This window comes from Canis lupus, chromosome 18, assembly GCF_011100685.1.
Source record: "Canis lupus familiaris isolate Mischka breed German Shepherd chromosome 18, alternate assembly UU_Cfam_GSD_1.0, whole genome shotgun sequence".
Lineage (NCBI taxonomy): Eukaryota > Metazoa > Chordata > Mammalia > Carnivora > Canidae > Canis > Canis lupus.
Genome location: NC_049239.1, coordinates 43543532 through 43558337, shown reverse-complemented (window position 1 = coordinate 43558337; position 14806 = coordinate 43543532). Strand labels below are relative to the sequence as shown.

Genomic DNA, 14806 nt, shown 5'->3' with positions numbered 1-14806 from the left:
CCCAGGAGCCATCTGGCCAAATTGGGGTGTAAGTCACAGGTGCTCCCTGGGTCACTGGGGGAGATAGGCTAGGAACTCACCCCCCAAAGGAGGCTCAGTTGCTTTGTCATCAGAGTAGCAGTTAAGGGTAGAGGTGCTGAGGTCTGTGCTGCACTTCAATGGGCCATCTTGGCAAAGCACTTAGCTCTCAGAGCTTCAGTGTCCTCATCTGTTAAAGCACTCACCTTCATAAAGAGGCTATTGGGGGTAAGTGAAAACTTGCATACGAAGCTCCCAGCACAGGTCAGCTGTGCAGTAAACACTCTAAAAGGCATTAGCTATTATTTTCTGAGCACAGTGGCAATGGGCTAGAGATGATCAGAACAGTTAGCTGCAGCTGGGAGAGGCTGCAGAAGGTGGCCAAACTGGTAAGAGGAGAGGGCCTTCATTTTTCCCTTGGATTCTTGGAAAGTGAGCAGAGCCATTGACTAACTGATAACACAGTCAGCAGCTGGTCCTAAGGGAAGGGGGGTGAGGACAGGGGGGAGATGCTTCAATTTAAAAAGGATTGAGTGGGGAGAGCTCTGCGGGGAAGAGCTGAATGAAAAACCACCCTGGAAACCCAGCAGCTAGGCAGCTGGTGAGGAAATGTCAAATCCAGCCAGAACTACCATAATTCATGGTATAGGAGGTTACCTTGGGCCAGGCTGCTTGGAAAATTAGAGATCCCAAGGGCAAACTGGGGGGGGGGGGGCTCCCAAGTACCTGCCCCAGCAGGCTTCTTTAGAACTTGGATTTAGAAGGGAAGCTCCCCCGTGGCCAAGATGTTTAAATGCAATTCCATTTATTCTGTTCATCCAACACAGGAGGGCTGGACCAAGAGAGAGGTGGGACACAGATCTGAGGCAAGCCAGGTCCTGCCCTTTGGGAGTCATATTTATTAAATAAGTGATTTATTTGCTTGAATCATTCAAATGACATCTCACTGTCTTCATCTGTAACACGGAGGAAGTGATAATATCTACCACCCAGGGTTGCGGTGAGAATCAAATGAGATGTTAGTTATTGTTAGAATGTGAAGGGGAGTGCCCTAACAGAGGCCCAGGAAATACAGGGCTGAAGAAGGAAGATGGCATCTGCAGCAGGGTATCAGAGAGGGGCATGTGGGGGCTGAGACTCTTGAGAACAGCCTTGACTAAGGATGGTGGACAGGATTTTAGAGAAGGGGACACACCCCAGACAATGGGAACAACCTGCACAAAGTCACAGAGGAGGACAGCCCTTGTAGGGCCAGTGAGGGTCGGAGGAACCCTGAGCAGCCGTCTCCTTTTGCAGCCCATTCTCTACCTCTGGGAGTCTGGTCCTTCCCACCTCCCTGGGCTGAGTCAGTGGCAGAAAGATAAGCCACAGACTAGATTAGATACAGACTAGACACCGGATGCCGAGGACAATGGGGTCTCAGAGGAAGGAGAGGGCCTTTCAGCTGGAACCCTCCAGGGAGACTTCCTGGAAGAGGGGGCATTTGAGTGGAGCCCCAGATTTTGAAGTATACTAAGGAGGAGATTTCGAATGGACAGTGCTATACAGAATCAGGAGTGCAGGGCAGCCCTGGTGACTCAGCGGTTTAGCGCTGCCTTCAGCCCAGGGCGGGATCCTGGGGACCCAGGATTGAGTCCCACGTCAGGCTCCCTGCATGGAGCCTGCTTCTTGCCCTGTCTGTGTCTCTGCCTCTCTCTGTCTTTCATGAATAAACAAATAAAATCTTAAATAAATTTTTAAAAAAGAATAAGGAGTGCAGATGAGTGGAAGGAAAGAGATGGAACCAAAGCATAGGATGTGGGAAGATAGATTCAGGCCTTGAATGCCAGGCTAAAAGTGTAGGCAAAGGGAGACCTTAAACTCCACAGGGGGGAGTAAGTGCGATGGTCAAAGGCCAGTTTCAGAGAGATGAGTCTGGGGTAGTGAATAGGAGGTGTTAGATCTGAGAAGTTAACCAGGGTCCCATCAGCATCCAGATGTAAGGTTCAGCTAATGAACATCCCAAGGTTAAGAGGAGAGGATGCAAGCGGGAACCATGGTATTTGGAAGCGGAGAAAGAGGGAAGAGTCCAAAATGGACTCCAAGGAGACCTGTAGTCCTTCCTTTCTGAATGGTTCCCTCCTCTCCCATCAGCTTTTCCTAACGCAGGAGGATGATTCAATCTTCTGGAAGACCCTGGCTCAGGAGCCTTAGGGAGTTAGGTCCTAGGAGGCAGCTAAGCTGAGCCTTGAGGCCTCTGGGCTCCAGTGACAGGAAGCTCTCTGTTCCACCCCCACCCCCAGCTGGGGGTCCCTGTCCCGGCACGGTGGGTGCGGAAGAGCTCTAGGCCTAGAGACGGGGTTACGGGCAGTCAGGCCCATCCCCAAATTTAATGCACGCGAGAGTATCACCCTTTACGGTGCCCTTCCCCAAGTCTAAGTGGGTCTCTAAATTCCCGTGGCGCCGACAGGGTTAAAGCCAGCTCAAGTCACCGCCCCCGCCCCCCCCGCGCACCTGCCCGCGGCAACGGCGAACGCCGGAGCCGGCAAGCGCGGGACTAGGGCTGCGAGGGGTGCGCGGGGGCGGGGGGCAGCGGAGCAGCTGATTGACGGGCGGGGCGGTGATTGGCAGCTGCCGAGCGGCGGGGTGCGGGGAGGGCGGGGCGGCGGGGCGCTGGGTGGGCGTCCCACGCCCCCGGTGTCGCGGGCCGCGGCGTTGGCGCCCACCGCCGGCGGGCCCGGGACCGCTCCTGCCGTGCGCGAGCCGTGCCTGCGCCGGGCGGCGCCCTCCTCCCCGGACCCCGCGGCTGGCGGTGTCTCTCGGGCGACGCTCGGGTGCGCGGCGGTGGCGGCGGCTGCCGGAGCGCGCTCGCCGCGCGGGCTCGGGCTCGGGCTCGGGCTCGGGCTCGGGCTCGGGCTGGGGCTCCGGCTCCCGCCGTCCGGGGAGCGCCCGGCGCGCACACGCAGCGCCCCGACCCCGCCGAGGGCCCCCGGGGCGCGGGAGGGTCCCCGCCAGCAGGTCGCCGCGCCCGTCGGCTGCGCCCGGCGTCGGGAGGGACCGCGGGCCCCGGGGCGTCCCTCGCTCCCTCCCCGCCTCGCGTCCGCCGGCCCAGGAGGCGGGGAGACTGAACTTCAGCGGCGACGCCCGCCGGGCCGGGAGCCGCGCGATGGCCGAGGGGCCGGGCGGCGGAGGGCCCCGCGGGGACGGGGCCGGCGGCCGGGCGGCCGAGGAGGAGGTGGTGCGGCGGCGCTGCCGGCGGGGGGAGGAGGCCGAGGTCTCGCAGCCTCGGCCCGAGGGACCCCGCGGCCTGGCCGCCGTGCCCCCAGTGGAGGAGCGGTTCCGCCAGATGCACCTACACAAGCAGGTGTCCTACAGGTAAGGAGAACGGGGGCGAGGGGAGCGAATGGCTCGGGACCCCCACCCCCACCCCCACCCCCACCCCCACCCCCTTTCAGTCAACATTCTCTGGCGCTGCTCTAGGCCCCCGCGATTCAGAAAGGACCACCACGGGGTCCCTGCCCTCCGCGTGCCAGGGTAAGGGGGCGCTTCGGGAGCCCCTCTCTCTAGGAACCACCCTATTCATTCAACATGGAATTACTGACGCCAGCTGAGAGTACCAGACGCTGTACTAGGCACCGAAGAGAGAAATAACCGAGACATGATCCCCACGAACCTCTCTCTGCTGAGGAGAGCCAGGAGATGCCCCCCATGACCCTTCTTCTGGGGCAAAGGGGGACCCCCCTATTCAGTCTCTAGGCCTTACCTGGACTTCCCTGTGGGCTGACCAGGTGCTTGGCACTGGCTTGAGGAAGTGACTAGGGTGCTCCCTGCCACCATGGCTGAGACCCTGCTGCCCAGAGGTGAAGAAGGAACCCCCTCCTGGACCTCTTTGCCCTGACAGGCCCTCGCTGGCATCCCCAGTAACAGAGTGAACCTCTCACTACCCTGGAATCTCCTTAACCATCTTCTGTGAATGATTCCCAGCCTCCCTGGTCCTACCATCTCTACCCAGGGGAATCAGCTGCCACGGGCCCCAGAGACCACATTTACAACTTAGAATAGGGTGTGGGAGAGCTGCCCCTCAAGTAAGAGTGGGTAGGGGGTCTGAGGAGTAGGTGGAGGTAGGGCAGGGGCAGCCCTTCCTGGGAGAGGTCTTCCTCTCCCAGACCACAGCCTCCACATGGACTTGCTGCCCCTCTAAAGCCCCTAGGCCAGAGTGACCTCCTCTGGATGGTCTAGTAGGGACACTGAGGCATCTGCAGTCCCTAAAGCTGTCGGCCTGGTTAGAGAGGACAGGTTTCCTGTCTGTTTGCAACCTGGGGACTTGAGGTGTGTCTCAGGCTGCCCTGCTTCTCCTTGGGGCTTCTGGGAAGGCATTTCATAAAACTGGCCCAGCCTTGGGAGCTTGACAGGCTTGAATGGACCATGAGGCCTCCATCACTTGGGGGAGGATGGGAGAGAAGGGGAGGAAACTTCACTATCATGAACTGGGATGCTCAGAATAAATAGGGAGTAGGATGGGTCCACATCGGCTCTGCCTTCATTTTCTGGGGTTTGTAAGGAATCAGGGCCCCCCGGCTCCATATCCAGTTCTCAAACACCAAGTTGAGAGGAGGGCATCATCTGTCCCCTGCCTTGTGTTTGCAGATAAAAGTGTCCCCCTGAAGTCCTCTGGGGGAGGAGAGAGGACCAGGGACTGATGGGGAATGGAGCATAGAATGTAGAATCCTGGAAGAAATATTAGTCTGGGAGTCCAGAGACCTGGCTTGTGTCTTACTTCTGCCAGGGACTTGCTATAGGTCCTTGAGCTAGACAGTCCCTGTCTCTGAGCCTCAGTTCTTCATCTGTAACGTAAGGGGATGCCTCCCCACAAACCTTCCTTGGCTGTGGAGCAAGGACAAATAGCATCTGAAGCTGGAAAGGAGGCCAGAATGGGATTGAGATTAGAGGATTGTAAACAGAGAATAATGAAAGGGCTGAGATGGGAAGTGTGTGCATGGTGTGTGTGCACGCGCGTGTGTGTGTGTGACCGTGCATGTGCACGTGCGCACCCCCCCATCCAACCTCCCCACAGGAACAGCAGCAAGGACTGGGATTCCCCCAGGGTGGTTCCTGAATGGAGACCCCTTCACAGCCCCAACTTGAGGCCTCTAGTCACCTCAACGATGCAGGGTGACCCAGCTGTGGCTTCTCTCAGGTTGTAAAGGGATCAGGAGACCTTCAGGTCCCCTGTGTGAGGGCCACAGGACACAGCAGTGAGGTGGGTTCCAGCTGGCACCCCTGGACAGATCACACAAGGCACCTCCTTGCACCCCGCAGTCAGGCCAGGAGCCCAATCTTAGAGCAGCACATGGCATCGAGGCAAAAAGTCTCGTGGGTAGAGGGCAGCCCTGGAAAAGCACAGCCCTGGGCCTCTCGGGGGGGGGGGGGGGGGGAGACCCTGGCTGGAATGAGCTGTGTTTCTAGCTGTGTTTCTAGCTAAGCCCTCCCGTGTGGCTGCTGTCCTGCATGGCCTGATGACGATCCCACTCCTCCCTTGTACAGGTCACTGGGGGCTGGCAAGACTCCAGCCCACAGTGGCCTTTTGCACATCCTCCGCCTGCCACAGTTGTGCACAGCTCTGGCTCGCAGATAAACCTCCCACCCCGCTGTGACGAGTTGCTAAGAAAAGCAATTGAAAGCCCTTCACAGAAAGAAAAGGCTTTTAGACAGAAATGCGGGGGCAAAAAAATCTGAGGGCGAGGGGTGGAAGCGGAAGCAGGATTGAGGCCTGGCTGCCTCTGACGTAAGTGAGGACGGGGGCTTTCAGCAGGACACTAGAAGCTTTTAGGGACGTTATGGTTTCTGGGAAATAGGTTCCCGCAGGCCCTTTTGTGGGCTGGATGCGGCCCTGGCAACTGCTTTAGGTGGTTGGAAAGATGGCACAACTGCCAATAGTAACTCTTGATGGGTAAGAGGAGTGGGGGTACATCTCGTATCTTTTTTTTTAATTTATTTATGATAGTCACACACAGAGAGAGAGAGAGAGAGAGAGGCAGAGACACAAGCAGGCTCCATGCACCGGGAGCCTGATGTGGGACTCGATCCCGGGTCTCCAGGATCACGCCCTGGGCCAAAGGCAGGCGCTAAACCACTGCGCCACCCAGGGATCCCCTACATCTCGTATCTTTGTGTGGGCTCGAGGAAAAGTATCTCCCATATAGTTGAGAAAGTCCTGAACACTCAAGATTGGGCTCAGGAGACCATTTCTCCAGCCTGGGAAAAGCCAGAGGGGGTACAAGCGACATTGGGTTTGGTCTGAAAGGGTCAAAAGATGATGAGCTGAGTAGCTAAGCCCAGTGGTTCCCACACCAGATCACCTGGGGATATTTTTAAGAAATCCTTTCTAAAACCTTATCTGTGGAGACCCTGCCATAGGTCACCCAGGGTTGGGACGTGAGCATCTCAACTTTAAAAACCCTTCCCAGGTGATTTTGGTGGTGAAGCACGTTTAGAAACTTGTGAAGAAGCTGAAGGAGAGAGAAAAGGTAACATGTGAGTGTGGCTGGCAGGGGGCTCCCCTGTGCTGGGCACTCCTGTGGCCCCAGTAGGGCCCTGAAGGAGGACCAGCACCTCTGTCTACAGTTCTGGCCCTGGGCCAGGTACTGTATGAGACAGAAGTGTGGGACACGGTCCCTTCCCCTGCCAAAAGCATGATTGTGTCCCAGGCCAAGCTTTGCATGTCACACAGTCTCTGTCACTCTGCTCTGCCATTGTAGCACAAAAGTGGCCACAGACAATACGCAAACGAATGAGCGTGGCTGGATTCCAGTAGAGCTTTATTTATAGATGCTGAACTTTAAATTTCATATCATTTCCACTGTCACAAATATTATTCTTTTGCTTTTTTTCCCAACCATTTAAAATTGTAAAAACCATTCTTAGCTCACAGTCATCCAAAAAGAGGCAGCAGGTCGGATATGGCCCACCGGCCCTGGTTTGCCAGTCCCTGATCCAGGAGATGGGACAGACGTACCACAGGGAAGACAGTGATGGTTGGCATTGAGAATCAACCCCGGGTGTTGGGCGAAGCAGCCCAGGCCTTCCCACTGAGAGAGGCATTGCACATGCATGCAGCCTTTGGGGTCAGATAGACCTGGGTTCTAACTCCAGCCAGGGCCCTTCCAACTGGTTAGGTCACTTTCCCCTCTGACCCTGTTTCCTCATAGAGAAAACAGGAACAATAATACCCACACAGGAGAATGGCTGGGAAGATTAAAGAAGATAAGACGTGTAAAATTCCTGATTCCTGTAGCAAGGATGAGACCCAAGTTAGAAGATCTTTGGCTCTCTCTAGCTGGGCCTCCGGGGGTGGGGGGTACGGCAAGTGTCCAGGAGGGCCCCCAAGGAGGCTGGCCCTGAGTGATGGATGGGTAATAAGACCTGGGAGTGGTAGAGTTTTACGGAGACTAAGCAAAGGCTGAGCATGAGTGCACGTCCCACAGTGCAGCTCTCCCTCTTCTCCCCCTCCCCCGCCAGAGGGGGGCTGAGGGGAAACGACTGGGGGAGCCAACTGGCAGGGAAGGGTGCCCCTCCTGTGGGCACAGGGGGCTGTGGGCACACAGCTCCTCAAGGGAGGGGCACCTGATCCAACTCTCCCTGCTGCTATTTACCAGAAGCTAAAAATAACCCAAGAGTGACAGGGAGATGGGGCCGATTTGTAATTTAAATAGCAACAGGATAAAGCAAGGAGCTGCAAGAGATCACATTCTGTCCTGAATTAAAAATGCAAAAACCGGGGGCAGAGAGCTGAGCTGGAGCCAGAGGAGGGGTCTGCTGCCAGAGGAAGCTGGGGAGGGGTGGGGGCTGGAGATCCTTCCTCCCCTCAGGCACCTGAGGTTCTTGCTGACCAGTGACTCTAAGGCCAAGGAGGGCAGTGCCCAAAGGTAGAGCTGAGAGCAGTGCCCGGATTGGGATCCCAAAGAGATGGTTTTCTCCAACCCTATTTTGGCACAGGGTGCTTAGGACATACTCCCCAGCAGCTCGTGCTCCCACCCCTGCGTCAGGGGAGCACAAGCTATTTGGGCATTTTGGAAGGAAGCTGGCAGCGTGCTGCTGAAAACGTAGCTCGGGGCCAGGCATCAGGACGCCTGGCTTAGGGTCTCATTTTTGCTTCGATTGGTACAATTTCAGAGCAGAGCATTCTGAGAGGCCCCTCGAGGGTCCAGGTCCCACGGACAAAGGTTAGCACAGGCTTCAAGGATGTACAAAGTGGGTAAGGAAGGCATTAGGAAGAGATTTGGCTTCTGCTGAGCTCTACTGTGCTTGGCCGGGGTCCTCAGCCTACAGATGTCCGCAGAAGGAAGACTAAGCCATGTTCATAGAGTAGGTGGGGATTTGAGGACTCCTGGGCAGTTCACTCCAAAGCCCTTTTTACTCTGCCAGGCTTCCAAGGGCTAGACTTTCATCTTTAAGGATCTTTTCTTTTGGGTCTAAATGTACCTATCTCTAGGAAGGGTGGTAGGTCAAGAGGCATGAGGTTGAAAGGTGCTTCTGCAGCCCTGTCTTATGACCTGATAGATGGGGGTTGGAGGCTTGAAAGACAGGAAGTCTGCTGATCCTGCCCTGGGGGCTTGGCTACAGTGGGGGTGGGAGGGAGCTCCTTCCTGAAGATCCAGCTGACCCACAGTAAGGAAAGAACCACCCAGGCTCCTCTCACCTCCAGCCTGGGAACCTAGGAGGTGCCAAAGGACAGTTTCAGAGAGAGATCATGGTTTGAGGGCTGCCCTTGACTGCAGAGCTGCTGATGCTATACCTCTAGCTCTCTTGCCCCCGCAGAGGAGGATCCCAGCACCCCCTCCAGATTTCTTCCTGCACATGACTTTAATGAGGCTGCCCAGAGGAGTCTAATCAAATTTCCATCTGTCACTAGCCAGTGGCACATGCAGCCCTACTCAGGTACATGTCTCCTCTGTGGGGGCAGAGGCTCTGTACTTTGGCAGAGATCAGTGATCAGCAGGTGCTGTGGGACTTTGGGTTGCTCAAGGGCTTCAGCAGGTACCTGGATGACAGGCTTAGCTGCTCAGGAGGGATTTAGATTCAAAAAATTCCCCATGTCTCACCACAGCCACTAGTGCAAACAGGACAGTCTCCCTCCTTCTGTTCAGCTTGTTGGTAACCTTTACTCAGCATATCTCCACTTCCATGGGAAGTTACTGAACATGTACTGTGCACTCAACATGGAGCTAAAAGCAGCACAGGGTTCGAGAATCTTGTAAGGAGACAAGATTAATGTGTACAAAAGGTCTCATGATATAGGAATATTCTTGGGAACAGAAGCGAGTGTCAGAGATAAATTGTGGGGTGAGAATGCTGGTTCTAGGGCACCATTCGAGACTTAGGTGTTTAAAAAATATTTGTTATACAAATGAATAAGTAAAAACCTGGAGGTTGGGAAGGAGATGCAAATGAATCAGCACAGAGAGATTTTAGAAATCATCTGGTCCAACCCAGAGATGTTAAGTGACTTGCCCAAGAGTCGCACAGCAAGGGCTGGGGTTTGAACCAGAGGATTCTGTGCCTGGAACTCTTTTCACCTTCCCACTTTTGCTTCTTGGGCTTCGGTTTTAAAGGATGGAGATTTTGATTGGGCAAGCATTATGGGCAGACAGGACAAGGAAAGCACCATAGGCAGAATGGATTGGCACGGGTGAGGGTGGCATGTTAATAGAAGTGTGAAAAAGCAATGTTTATTGAGCACCTACTGTGAGGCAAGCACCAGCACGGTGTGAGCTGAGAGAAAATCTCCACGGGGAAAGCCTGGACAAAGAGGCAAAAAAGAAAGGAACCAGGAACCAGAGCATAAGGAGCCTCGAAGGTCAGGCCAAGGAGGCCAGCTTGGCTGGTTTTGAGAGCAGAGGCTGTCCAGATTGTGGGTTGAGCATTTTGTGCCCTGGTACATTTCTTTTCCCCAGCTCCCATTTGCTCATCCAGGCCACTGAAAGTAGAACATCTCACCCTCTGGGGCCTCAACAAAGCCCAGAATAATTTTCTTACCCAGATTCCTCTTCCTGTGCGTATCTGAATGGATTCTGAGGGGTCCCCAGCTCCCCAATGCTGGCACAGGTTGTACTAGGAACTGTCAAGGGCATCCTTCCCAGCACTGCGCACCTGTCCTTTCCAGCCTTGTCCTCCCAACTCCACCTGGAAAGTACTGACAGTTCGGAGGAGCACAAGCCCAAGGGGATCCTGGTCCTACAGTCAGGAATGCTCTGCCTCTCAGAGCCTCCAGCCTGTCCGGCTTCCCCTTCAGGAGTCACATTTCCTGCTCTCTGCTGCTCCAGGGCCAACCTCAGACTGAAAACAAGCCCAGCCTCATTTCCTCTGTTTAACTGCTCCAGCGACTTGCAGAATCCCTGGGAGAGGAGGACATGGCTCTGCAACATTCTCCTTCTAGAATAAGCCTTGGCCTGGCTGGCAGAGTCTCTGATGGGCCACAGCATACAGAACCTGCCTTGAAAAATTCAGATGATGGGCTGCAAAGGGGGGTGCCAAGCCTCAGAGTCATCACCATGCTATGTCTCAACCTCAGAGAGGCAATGCAATGTCTTATTTAAGGATACAGATCCTGGGATGAGGTTCTTAATTCTACCACTTACCAGCTGGGTGACCTTGGACAAATGAGCTTAGTGGCTCTGTGCCTCAGTTTCCCCATCTGTAAAAGGAAGGAAGAAACAGGATAGGGTCGCTATAAGGATTCAAAGGTCTCTGGGACAGACATGTCCAAGAAATATTCACTGTTGTTTTATCATTATTGAATGTGAATTATTCAGACAGAGCATAATTTATTAAACAAATATGCATTGAGAAATATTATGTTCCAGCCATGAGGGACACAAAGGTGACTATAGCACCCGATGGAGGTTTCCAAGGCTGGGATAGCATCGTGTGCATTCCTGTGTCTGCAAGTTCTGCAGTGTAAATGTTTATTGAACTGAACTGAACTGACACCATTTCTGTCCTCGAGAAATTTACAGCCTTTCTGGGGTAACAAACACATATAAAGCTCAAGCACTAATTACAGGGTGGTGTGATTAAAGAATGCTTGAGGAAGGGATGATTTCCATCTCAGAACCAACCCTAACCATAAAGAGTAAGCGTATGCTTTACTATTTATTTACTAAATCTTCACGATGGCCTCAGAGTCCAGCAGGCAGTTTTGTTATTTTTCAGACACATCAAGTATGTCCCTTACTCAGGGCCTTTGCTATTTCTGTTCCTTCCACCTAGAATGCTTTTCTCCCAAATAGTCGTGTCATTTGTGCTCCTGATTCATCTAGGCTCAGAGAGGCCTTCCCTGATATCCCACCTAAGTGGGAAATCAAACTGTTTCCTCCTCATCAAACTCTTTCCCCTTCACTTTGGCTTCTTTTTTTCTCTATAGCACTCCTGGCATTACTTCGTAGAATATCTGCTTTCTAGGTGTCTTCCCCACTAGAATCTGAGCTCTGTGAGCTTAGAGCCCTGGTTCCTTGCTCACTGCCTAATACAGCGTTTGATGCACAGAAGGCGCTCAATAAATATTTATTGAATGAATTCATCTATAAACCCTTTTACGTCTTATTTAATCCGCACTAAACTCCATGTGCCTAATTATTACTATTGCCCTTCCTTCCATTTTACAGATAAGAAAAGTGAGGCTCAGGAAAGCTCCCTGACATATATTCATCAGCCTGTTTATCTCCTACATTATTCCAGAAAGGATTTAAGGTGACTCAGAGAAGTAGCCCTCTCTGACCTGATCCAGTAAGTGGCAGAGTCAGGACAGGAGCCCCCATCTTCTGGCTCTGTTCTGTTTACTTTTTCCTCTCCACCGCTGTCCCGTGTGCCCAGCCCTGGGTTGGATGGTGTGATGCTCACAGAGGCGTTAAGGAGAGAGAGGTGTGTGGGGGCTGGCCACTGCCCACCGATGTACCCTCAGAGTTGTGATGAAGTGGGAGATCCTAGCAGGTGCAAGAGGTGAAGATGGGAGAGTCCGCATGGAGAGGATGGCCAGACGGAAGGCGAGCTTCGGATTCCAGCCCGGGCAAGCCTAAGCCTAAGGCTGGCTGGCAGCCTCTGACTCGGGCTGTCTCTGGCTGCTGGGCTGGGCTTGTCCTCACCTGCCTCTGGCCCTCCCATGCCGCTCCTCTTCCCAAGCAGCCTCCTGCCCAGCCGGCGGAAGGCGCCTACGAGGCCTGTGGTCCTCTTCTGGGGCGGCCGGCCGGCCTCTCGCGGGGCCCCCCGGTCAGGAAGTGCCGAAAGAGGAAGAGAGTCGCCGCCGGGCAGGATGAGCGTACTGGGGGCTGGCCACAGTACCGGGGCAGGCTGCGATGAGGCCACAGCCCTGGGCCCCGCGGAGGCGCTGGGGACAGAAGAAGGGGAACGGCCGGGGGCACTGAGGCAGATGTGGCGCTACCGCTCCTGGGACGTGCCACAGATCCCAGCCGAGGCCCCCCAGACACAGTAGGTACTCGAGGAGGCCCGGGAATGGGCTCGTGGGCTCGGGGACCTCTGGGCCTCTGTGAGTCCTTTATCTGGGGTGGGGTGGGGGTGGTGGCATACGTGAGCTTATCTACCAGTTGTCCAGCGGCTCTGCAGAGGCTCAGGGAAGGGCAGAGGGGTCCTCGACAGGGCAAGGGAAGTTCTGGTGTTTGAATTGTTGGGGGGCAGTGTGGCAGGAGGCTGGGCTGAGGGAGCTAACAGCAGAGGGATCTGGGAAGAAGAGCCCCTTCCCCCGCCAGGAGTGTGGTAGTGGGTGTTGTGAGACTGTGTGCAAACTCCAGCTGCCTCTGGTCTCCTCCCTCAGAGCTTAGTGTCAGAACCATTGTGAAACTTCCTCAGAGGGACCCATGCACCCCAGAAGGACAGTGTCAGGGCGACTTGGGGATTTCACTGCCCTCTTCCTGGTTCCCCCGGCACCTGTGCTGGCTGGAGGGCTGGCGCCCCACCTCCCTGGGTCAGACCTTCTCTGGAGAACCTTTAAGGATGCTGGGAGAAAGTTCTGACCTCCTGGGTGCTGGCTATTTCTCAGAACCACAGGCCTGCCCTCAGGTCACGGCCCCGAGCGTTGGTGATATGCCGCTGGCTACGGCTGGAAAATGGGCTGCCAGAACCCCAGAGGAGAGGGTGAAAGTGAAGGTGACACAGGATGTGGCTTCGCAGAGAGGAGTGCTAACAGAAACAGCGGGCAACTGATGTGGGCATTGGGGTGGCAGACTTTGGGAGGAAGGGGATCCTGTTTTCCAGGTTCCTGGTGTCTGCTGCTCATTCCCAAGCATGCATGCTGGCTGGGCCAGCCCAGGGGATCGCTCTCTGATTCCAAATGCTTTCCTCATCTCTTGAGGGGGACCACCTCTGCTGCCTTTGGGGGTGTGTTTGTGCTTGTGCTTGCGAGGTATACTTCTGGGCGGGTGATGAGTGCATAAGAGCGACGTGGCAACTTGCAACTGCTGTGGGCGGGGGGGGCAGGCGGAGGTGGCTATCTGTGAGTAGGAGAGAGATGTGTATGTTCCCTGTAGGTGTATGTGTTGGTGGATGAGAATATGGTTCTTATGTGTCTATACGTGTGCATGTGTACGAGGCATGCAGGTGACTCCTGTAGTGTAAGAGATCTACAGGCTCCATTGGATATTGCATTGGGAAAACACTACATGTTAGGAGTGTGCCAAGGGGTGGGAAACGACTGTGAAGAGCTGAGGAGAGAGGAATTTGTATGAGAAACGTGTATGTTCTTTGTTGGTGTGTGCCAGGGTCACTACATGACCTTGGTCCTAGCATGTATATCGGAGTGTGAGGCTGGGGTGGGAAGTGTGAGTCTAGGTAAGGAGTGAGCCTAAGTGTGTGTGAGAGGCGTGTTTGTTCTGTGTCTGTGGGGAGCACTGTGTGACTTCTGCGCCTGTGGGTGTGATTTGGGAGAGCAAGAGGGTAAGAGTGGAGACTGAGCGGTTGGGAGTGGGTACAGGGTGAGCAAGAGAGGCGTCTGTACCCGAGCGGCTGCGGGAGAGAGGGGGTGACAGCTGCCCTCGCGGGTGTTCACTCGTGAGCGGTGAGCGTGTAGGTTGTTCGGGGAGGGGCTAAGGGGAGGAAAGGCTTTGTGCGCCGGGGCGTGCCCAGGGCAGGTGTGTCGGCCCGGCCCGAGGAGATACTGCGGGATCCGCGAGGACCAGCGTGGGGGGGAGGCGCGACCTCGAGGCCCCGCCCCTCCCGGGCCCCGCCCCTCCCGGCCCCGACCACTCCGGCCGCCGGGGCGGGTTGCGGCGCGGCCCACGGCCGGCAGAGGGCGCCGCGAGCCGGAGCCGCCGCGCAGCCGAGGGGGCGTGCTCGGCGGCGGGCAGGCAGCGGCCCGGCCAGCTATGCGGGGTCCTGCGGCCGCGGCCGGCGGCACTTCCTGGAGCGGCGGCGGCCCCTTCCCGGGCACCTGGGCGTGGGGCGCGGGGGCGCGCGGCGCGGGGCGGGCGGAGCGAGGGCGCGCCATGGCCGCGGCAGGCGGCGCGGAGCCGGCGTGCTGAGCCCCGGCCGCCCGCCCGGCATGGGCGTCTCCCGCGGGCCCGCCGCCGGCCGGGGCTAGGGCCGGATGGAGCCGCGGGACGGCAGCCCCGAGGCCCGGAGCAGCGACTCGGAGTCGGCCTCCGCCTCGTCCAGCGGCTCCGAGCGCGACGCGGGTCCCGAGCCGGACAAGGCGCCGCGGCGCCTCAACAAGCGGCGCTTCCCCGGGCTGCGGCTCTTCGGGCACAGGTGAGCGCGCGGCGGCGGGCGGGCGGGCGGGGCGGGCACCGCGGCCGTCTCGGGA

The 14806-nt window shown here is 56.2% G+C and overlaps 1 protein-coding gene across 7 annotated transcripts in view; it reads left to right on the top strand.

Annotated features, from left to right (window-relative positions):
* Window positions 1-3163: 3163 nt before the first annotated feature.
* DGKZ (diacylglycerol kinase zeta) overlaps window positions 3164-14806 on the top strand; it is a 41080-nt gene continuing 29437 nt past the window's right edge. For 3 of the 7 annotated variants that reach the window (XM_038563445.1, XM_038563444.1, XM_038563442.1), the window contains exon 1: window positions 14576-14751. In XM_038563445.1, the coding sequence (XP_038419373.1) occupies window positions 14591-14751 (161 nt within the window). In that variant the 5' untranslated portion in view covers window positions 14576-14590. Of the gene's footprint in view, window positions 3373-12197; window positions 12481-14575; window positions 14752-14806 lie in introns of those variants that run through there. The other 4 variants (XM_038563440.1, XM_038563439.1, XM_038563441.1 and 1 more) reach the window with 3 other exon arrangements.